Source organism: Buteo buteo, chromosome 16, assembly GCF_964188355.1.
Source record: "Buteo buteo chromosome 16, bButBut1.hap1.1, whole genome shotgun sequence".
In the NCBI taxonomy this organism is placed as follows: Eukaryota; Metazoa; Chordata; class Aves; order Accipitriformes; family Accipitridae; genus Buteo; species Buteo buteo.
In genome coordinates, this window is record NC_134186.1 from 14,903,955 (window position 1) to 14,912,754 (window position 8,800).

Here is an 8,800-nt window from a genome sequence, read left to right on the forward strand (position 1 = left end):
GAGGTATATTGTTTTAAAATATTAATGACAGAAGCTAAGGAAGAACTAACTATCTAACTTGCTTTGAGGAGTAACTTTGGTCACTGTTTCTATGTGTGGCTGCTATTCCAGAGGAGATGCTTTTCTGTGCTTAGCAGCAAGTTGACTTTTTATGGATGTCAAGTACTTGGATGTGGAAAGATTTCTTCCTACATGCATTTTTGTGTGTACAGGTAAGGAAGACACTTTCCTTTGTTGCAGTTTCTCCACTCTACCACTGGCAATAGAGCCTGTTTCCCTGCATTAATAGGGGCATCAAGCTTAACTTCTGAGTACTTAAATACTTCTGGTTTTTCATTCCTCCCTTGAGACTGTATACTACATAAATATCTGGGGCCTATAACAGAGTAGCTGCACACATAATCTTATTACACAGGTGAGGTTTGAGTTAGTGTGACTGAAGAAATTATTGTTTGATTTAGATGGGTGCAAGTGGAGCTGCATTTTAGAGAGAAAGCCCTATAAAGAAAAACGAGGAGAAAGAAGTAACAGTTTGTGGTTTATTTGGTGTTGGAGCTGGTACTACAGTTGGACAGTTACTGTCTTGTATACAGAAACCTTAATGTTTTTTAAACATGCTCAGGAGACAAACTCACACCTAGGCTGATATAGTACACAAAAATAAGGTTCTCTAAAAAAACAAACAACTGTATACACAAAAATTCTAAAGCACTGTTAGGAAAATACATTTGGACCTACTAACAGTGAAATATTTAAGCTATTCAGCCAGCAGAGAAGGTTGGTCAATTGGCTTGACAATCCTCTAACTGCAAGAAAATAGTCTTTGGTTTCACATTGTGTAATAATTAGTTAGTTATTGTTCTGAACCAACATGAAAGAAGATGAGGAAAAGGCAAAGGGTTTTCTAGGCAGTGCTGCTTTGCGTGCTGGATTTCAGTCACACCACTTCACTGTACAAGACTAAGTTATCTAGCTCTGGCTAAGAACATGGGTGTTCGAACAGGGAAAACCCTAGAATAGTCAGGAAACTCATTTGTTCAGATTTGAGCTTTTTGTGTGTTCTAGTTGAGATACGTACATTGAAAGATTTGACCTACTTGGAAAGAGCAATGTAAGACAAACCACTAAACCCGTTAAACTGCAAAGAGTGAACTACTTGAGCAGATTTAAAATTGTAGTTCCTTCTGGATCCCCCAAAGTGTATCTGCACTCTTCCTTAATTTGTCCTCTTCTTCAGGTTTTAGGATCATCTTCACTACATCAGTAATGCCACTATTGCCCAGTACACAAGGAACACTTAGGAACACATCTTCTTTTATTCCATGCATGCCCTGAAAAGTAGGTAAGGGGATAGTTAGGCTAGAATTTGTGTATGTCTCTGTATTTTATAGAATATCCTATTGGGAACACTCAACTAAATTTAGTTGAAGTTAAACTAGAAAGTTATCACTGCTCTTCAGCATTCCCAAGGTTTTTAGTTTTCAGTAGGACAAAAGTTAGCAAAAAGGGGCTGCTTACCTTAACAATTGTAGAGATCGGGTGCACTCTCCTCAAATTCTTCATAATAGTTTCAGCTAGATCTGCCACAGAAAGGCCAATAGCCCATGATGTGTACCCCTTCAGTTTGATGACCTCATAGGCACTGCAGAGACAAAGTTACTCATTAAAAAACAAGAAGTATCAACTGAAATATTTAAAGTTTGTAAGAAGGGCTTTTGGAGGTGCCTTCATCAATTTGGAGACATCAGAAGCTTGACTGATTTGCTGACAGGACTGAAATGAACTCAGCAGTGAAGAATTTGATTTCCATTTTACAATACTCCCCGCAGTTATACTGGAAAGTTGAAATTAGGAAAGTGCTTTAACTTCCAAGTTCACTAACCATGAAAAACTAACTCTGCCAAATCTACATTATTCCTTAAAATATTATTTCAAGTTCTGTGATGTCTGCATCTTGACATTTGTTTTGGGCTATGGTATTATGAAACCAGATATAGATACTGCAGTTCAGAGGCACTACAGCTCTTACAGGAAGAAAAAAAAAAATTTTAAGAAAATCAGTATTTACCTGTCCACCACCTGCTTATGGACATCCTTCCAGTGTTCCTTGTCTGCATCAGTTCCCAAGTCTGGATGAAGAGCCTTCAGGGAGACGCCAGCAACATTCACTCCACTCCAGACAGGTACTGAGAGTTGCACATAGATTAATTATCTCACAAGAAAACTTAGTTTTGTCCTCCTCAAATTAACAGTTAACAGAAGATATAGTTGGATTGATCTGCAACACACGTCACTATGATTTAGATAGGACTTTAAATATAGTATGACCTATGAGACCAATCTAAATTGCAGGCCAAGAACCTAGGAGCATAGGAACATCTTTCTTTATACAGGATGTCATAACATTTGACTATACCTTTACTAAAGCAAAACACTGAGACAACATGAACTAAAATGACAGTAACTCTGTATATTGCAAAGGTTGCTCAAAATAAGAATTTAATCCAAATGAGTCCTCCTGAGTGTCAGGAAACGGACAGTACTGCTCTGGTGCTGCTAGAGAAAGTACAGGTTAAGTAAGGAGAAAGTTGCTTTCTCCTGTCCTCTAGACTTCCCTCTGCACTTCAATTCCTATATATAGATCTTGAAGTAATCAAGAGATGCCAGTAAAGACAACTGAGTGACTACCAGTAGGTACAGTGCAGATTTTTGGGAGTCCCTTGCAGAGAACTTAACCCTCTTGCTTCTTCAGTTTGTTTTTTTGGAGAGTTATGGGAACAACTTAGCCTAGAAATTTTTAGCCTCCTCAGGTTACAGTAATGACCTTTTCCAAGCAGAGTAACTCAGGTCAAATATAGATCATCTAGGGTTTCTCTATGCAGCAGACGACTTAAAGGATGACTTGCACTCTTAAGGTGCTTGCAGTGCAAAGGTTTTTGAGCAAGGTTTTGCTATAGCTTTTGGAGATTTTTCTCGCAAACAAACTATCAGAAAAAGTTCTGTGTAACAGCCAGCTGGATTTCACCCTTACCACTGGAATCTCCATGCTCTCCAACAATCCATCCATGGCAGCTCAGAGGATGGATGCCCAGTCTTTCTCCCATGAGGTGGCGGAAACGGGCAGAGTCCAGATTGCAGCCACTACCAATAACGCGGTGTTTAGGAAAACCACTGATCTTCCAGGCCACATAGGTCAAAATGTCCACTGTAAGTAGAACAGGGAGGATAACAAGTGCCACTTGTGAGCAGTTTGATAACTACAATAGTATCTTCCGTTCATCTGTAAGGATTTTATCTGCACACTAGTTATGTGGAATAGAGAATAAAGTAATGCCCATCACCAGGCCCTGCAGTGGACTAACAAAATGACTGTTTTAAAGGCAGAACTGAGAGGCTGTTTCTGCTACGCATGCAATTATCAGTGCCCCTTCCTGTGTCCTATGCTAAAGATTACTTAAAAGGCAACTGAATACCCAAGTTGGAGGCAATTTGGTTTATTTCTCAGAGGACCAGCTTGCTGAGTGTGAAAAGGGAAGATGACACTTCTTGCTATGTGGTTGCGTGGTGTGTTTTCTAAAAGCCTATGCTTGGTCATATTAGTACACTAATGCCACCTTACTGAAGTAAACACTGTTCTCTAAGCCAAATCCTCTTGTTAAGGCAACACAAGACAAACCTGGGTTTGAGACAATAAGCAGCTTGCAGTCAGGACTGTATTTAACAACATTGGGAATGATGAATTTGAAGATATTCACGTTGCGCTGGACCAAGTTAAGGCGGCTCTCTCCTTCTTGCTGACGGGCACCAGCAGTGACAATGACCAGCTTTGAGTGTGCAGTGACACTGTAATCTGCAAACAAAAGGCTGTGTCAAATATGACCTCTTTTTACACAGTTCAGAAGAGGAGTTCTCAGTTCCTTTCAGTATTGATATCTATAATTCTCAAGTTGGAGGGTGCTGAAATTCTCCTGGTAATTGTTACCCTAGACTTTGCTTCTCTAGAAAGTTAAGGTTTTTTTTTAAGACTGTGGTTCATTGCCACAAGTGGCAACCTTAAGGGCATGTCAGAATTGTAACATCTAGAATTGGGCAATGGTATTACATACTTCTCAGGCACAGATGGGTATGGGGTAGCTGTCGGTACGGCATCCAGTGCCAGTGCTTTGTAGAAAAGGAAGAAAGCTCTGCCTTCATAACCTACTACCTGTGGCCACTGGAGCTGCACATTAACTAAGGTATGAGATGACTAGCATTTGCCCTAGTCAGGTTGCCATTAAACGTAAAGCTGTCAGATATTTATAGCCAAGAAGCAGTAACACATTCCAAGCTAACTGGCTGTGAAATAAAATTCTCAAAGGTGCAGGAGTACTTGAGAAATTCTTCTTTCTATACCAAGCGATGAACTCTGGAACAGAGGATTCCTAGTTGGACTGGCCTTAACAAGGTATATGAAACAATGTCAGCTGAGCAGAAAGGAAGTGAGCTTTCCTCCTAACAATTAGGAGGACAGGCTAAGTGCTAGACTTGGATGACCAGTTTGAGATCTGAAGTGGCTATCTCCATTTGGAAACAACAAGCACATTAGAGCCAACTACTTGCCTTTGCCAGAAACGATCTTTGGTGTTCTAAGGAAGAGGCTGCCATGCTGGAGATCTAGCATCTCTCCTCTGAGCTTGTCTTCCACAACATCAACAAGGGCAAGTTCATCAGCTAAGTCCTACAAGAGACCAAGATTAAATAGTAAGTTTATTGCCTCTTTGCTCAAAGTATCCGATTTGTGAAGTTACAAGTGTTTTTAAAGCAGTGATCTATTTAAGCAATTTTGCTTATCTGTATCACTTTACTTGTTCCCAAGCAGAGTACTTAAGTCTTCGGGATATCCACTTCATTGAGTTAGTTTTGTACTTTTCATATCCACATTGTGTGTGGAATAGTTGTACAATTTAGCATAACAATGATAAAGAATAATTTAATAGCTGTTCATAAACAACCTATTCTACAGTTAAGAAAAGCAAGCCTGATGTTAAACACAGCATTTTCAATATAATAATGCAATGCAGAGGACAAGGCATTCAGAGTGTCTGGGACCACTTTTTCCAGTCCACACTGCAAAGAAGTATTCCACCACACTCTCTGCTTCAGACAAAGTGATGCCTCAGTTCTGAGAAGGGATTCTGGAAGTCATTCAAAGGTAAATGCAGCTCTCAAGTCAAAATGATACACAGAGCATGTTCTATCTGATACTGGGATAAACTTGGTTTACAAGAACTACAGCTATTTGTTCTCTTGCTTGAAGACTGCTGCTTCACTTCAGGCCCGAATAAAAGAATGGACAACCAAAAGTTCATCTTGTGTGCTAGCTCAATTAGTCTAATAAGGGAGATTATTTTTGTCCCTCTTTTAGGCCTCAAGTAGTCGCAACTGTGCTGCTTCATCCCAAGCGTGACACTTACCTTCATCAGGATGCTGATAGCACAGGCCATTCCAACTGCACCCACACCAACCACACTGATCTTATTGTGGGCATGACTCTGCTCCTGTTTGTGAACATTGTGGATGAGCTGATCCTTGACAGACATGGTGCACTGCTGCAAGGAAAGCAACAGATTATTTCTCCAGGCTTTGGAGCTTTTACTAACACCAGAATATTTGTATCAAGCAAGACTGACTTTATTCCAGGACGATAAGAAAAGGGATCTAAATCACATGCCTAAAACATCTGGCAGTACTGCCTGTATGCAGCAAAATAATTAAAAAAATGAATTATTGATGACAATGCACTGTTTAAGCTTGCTATAGCTTTCCCTCAAATACAGCCTGAGAACCGTTGATTATATAGCTGGGTGGCACTCCAGCAGCATTAGTAGAATGTTCTAAATGACCATCCATATTAGATTTAGGTAAAGGACGCCATTTTAGTACTTCTAAGCACAGCATGATCTGGCAATCTCCATTCTACTGCGCTGAAAAACTGGTACTCCATGCCCTGAAGCCTTTCCAGAGCTGAAGTTGTAGAAGACTTAGGGAAGCCCTTCTTAAGCACAGTGTGTGATCCTCAAAGTCGACTTTATGGATTTGTTTTAAAGTGAAACTGCATAGTTTTGAATTAAGATGTCTAGAGTCTGGTGTTACCACCTCTCCTGCCCTCACTTTTTTTAGCTACCAGCTACATGGCAGCCTGGTTATATGGCTTCTGATCTGACAGCCACAGGTGTACTGAAATGCCACGATGACGATGGAGTATGGTGCTTTCACCCCAGTGTCCCTGCAGAAGCCAACACCATGCTTTCCCAGGTGGTGCTGCACACTTCTGCCTTGCCTGAAGAGCCCGAGGCAGGGGCAGCCTTGCAGATGGATGCAAGTATAGACACAACATGATTTTAAAGTTAGTGCTAAACAGGCTGCAACTGGTTCAGAGCAGGAAAGGCCAGGCAGCGTTGGCAGAGCACATAAGGGCTGCGAGGTTGGGAGGGGAGGAGGGACAGGAAGCCAGCAGCACCCATATTTAGAAAAAGTTAACCAAGATATGTCAGTCTTCACTCGCAGTAGTCTCCTAAGCGTGGCCCAGTATAGTGCACGCTCTTCTCCACGTGCCAAGTTCTCCCTTTGCACTATAAGCGCTTCAACGCACTGGGCTGGTGAGGAGCACCCACTCCAGCATTTCTCAGTCCCACTCAAAATTTTTGTTTTCAGAGTGCTATTCCCCTGAAAGATGCAGGTTAGGGGGAAGCCAGCAGCCGGGGTGGTATATTAAATGCTCTCTTTCCAAACGCAGCCCTGAGCCCATCCTCACAGCCCTTTGCAGGGTCACCCCCAGCACCTTTCCCAACAGGCAGCTCCCTGGGGCCACCTCAATTCACACAGGCTTAAAGTCGGCGGGGGGGGGTGGTGTGTGGAAGCACGCAGGAGTCTCAAGGAGGAGAAGGGAGGGGGGGGGGGTGAGGAAATCACGCCGGTTGCACAAGACGGCCCAGCAGGGCGCGGTGCCTCTCCACGCCGCACCCAACGCGGCGGCGGGCTCAAGTCCAGCGCCCGGCAGCTCCTCAACCCAGGCGGGGGGGACTCGGCCGAGCGGGCGGCGCCGAGCGGACGGTAGTCCGCTCGGCGCCGCCCGCTCGACCGAGTCCCCCCCGGGGCTGGTGGACCAGCGACGCCCACCCCGCCTCCTCCTTCCCCCCGACCCGCGAAGGCACCTACCGAGCGTCCTCAAGCAAGCGCGGCGGCGGCTGTAACGGCGGGGAGGGGAGGCGGCCTCCGCCTTAAGTAGCGGCCGGGCGGCTGACGTGAGGCGGGCGGGTCGCCGCGGTGGAGGACGTGCCCGCCGACACGTCGGGGTGGAGAGGAGGGGGAAGTTGTACTGGGCCGGTGCGGGAGGAGGGAAAAAGGGGGGGGAGCGGACGGTTAACGGCCGTTCTGGAAGGTTCGGCCCGTAACGGTCGGCAGCGTGAGGGAAGCTGAGGCGGGCGAAGAGGAGCTCAGCGCCGGCCCCGCAGCCGTTGTGGGGGCTGTTGAGCGGGCTCGTCTCAAGCCTGAGGCGGAGGAGGGTGGTGAAGCGGCGTCCTGGCAGGGGGAGAGTCGCGGCGTCGGGGAAAATTTCCCTCATTTTGTTAATAACCGGGATGGGTGAAGGGGAAAGGAAGATGCCCAGTGCATGCACAGCCGGCAAACGGTGCCGGCGCTGGAGAGTCGAGGGGAGTTGAAGCTGTTCCTGCCCTCGTTTGCAGGCCGCACCGTCGCCGCGCGGGCAGTGCCCCCCCCCCCGCCGCCGCCTCAGCCCCGGGGGAGCCGCGGCCAGCGCCGTGCTCCGCCTCATCACCGGCACAAGGCGTTCGGGTTTAGGGCCGTAGTTCCAGATGGAGCCTGTTGCCTGGTGGCTAGAAACCCGCTTCTCATTTCCATCTAAATCTATAGGTATTTGGGGTTTTTTTTGTTACAGACATCCTTCTCTGTCGTTTACTTCTCCTTTCCGTGTATTTACATACCCAGTTCCCGCTCATCTGTTTTGTTAGGTTACATAAGCTAAACCTTTTCCGTCTTGCCTGCTGCAAGCTGTGCTCTGGTCATTGGGACGTCCTTTCTGCAGGACTCTTTCAGTTTGAATGCTTTTCTCTTGAGAGAGGCTGCCTTATGGAGCATTTTGGACAGTCATCTCAGCAATGCCTCAAACTGGAACACTGATGTTTTCCTGTCCTTACTGGAAATACCATGATGGGACTCACACTTGTCTTTTTCACAGTCATGCCATGCTGTCAGCTCCCTATCACCCTGTGGTTGGTTAGTAAAGCGAAGTCCTTCTCCTCTTTGCTTATTTCTTGTTAGGATACCAACAAAGAGCAAAATATATCTTTATTATTTCCTGGATGCCTGAAGTTTCAATTTTATACTACACTACAGGGTTGTCCCACAAAACTGGCTTTTAGTAGACCCATGCTACCTTTTATCCCTTTATTCATTGAATTTCATGTTTGTAGTTAAACTTGCCTTCGCAAGTTTTCCAGAAGAACTGCATGGACATCAAAAGCACGGGCCCAAACCTCTTCCACCACGGCTCACTTTAAATACTTGCTGTACTCTGGTCCTGTGGCAATGCCTCCAAGTCAGTGAATTTACTTAAAATCTTTGCACCTGGATTTGTGGCTTACTGTACCTTGGGATTCTGGGATTCAGAATGTCTGGTTCCTCCAGTAGACTCTCTTGAGTTTTGCTTGCCAGCTGGCTGTGTTCATTTACTATCTTGTATCCATTTCTCCCTTCTACCCCTCTTCTTAGGCATCCTGTCTTTACCCCATGGATTAACATG

At 44.9% G+C, this 8,800-nt stretch overlaps 1 protein-coding gene across 2 annotated transcripts; it reads right to left on the minus strand.

Moving 5' to 3' along the window:
• Positions 1-525: 525 nt before the first annotated feature.
• LOC142040281 (L-lactate dehydrogenase A chain) lies at positions 526-7,328 on the minus strand. 2 transcript variants are annotated; one of them, XM_075047957.1, is made up of 8 exons: positions 7,198-7,328; positions 5,454-5,588; positions 4,600-4,717; positions 3,677-3,850; positions 3,032-3,205; positions 2,069-2,186; positions 1,519-1,642; positions 526-1,331 (listed from the first exon to the last, which is right to left on the minus strand). In XM_075047957.1, exons 2-8 carry the CDS (start codon positions 5,577-5,579, stop codon positions 1,167-1,169), a joined length of 999 nt encoding a protein of 332 aa, XP_074904058.1. In that variant the 5' UTR covers positions 5,580-5,588; positions 7,198-7,328; the 3' UTR covers positions 526-1,166. The 2 variants fall into 2 exon arrangements, with proteins under 2 accessions (XP_074904058.1, XP_074904059.1); XM_075047958.1 differs by having other exon boundaries at positions 5,454-5,585; positions 7,198-7,229.
• Positions 7,329-8,800: the final 1,472 nt, after the last annotated feature.

Coding starts and splice junctions, on each gene's coding strand:
- LOC142040281 (XM_075047957.1), bottom strand. CDS start 5,579: ATGTCTGTCAAGGATCAGCTCATCCACAATGTTCACAAACAGGAGCAG. Junction 3,206..3,676: donor GCTTATTGTCTCAAACCCAG/GTTTGTCTTGTG, acceptor TTCTACTTACAG/TGGACATTTTGACCTATGTG. Junction 2,187..3,031: donor AGAGCATGGAGATTCCAGTG/GTAAGGGTGAAA, acceptor TGCAACTCTCAG/TACCTGTCTGGAGTGGAGTG.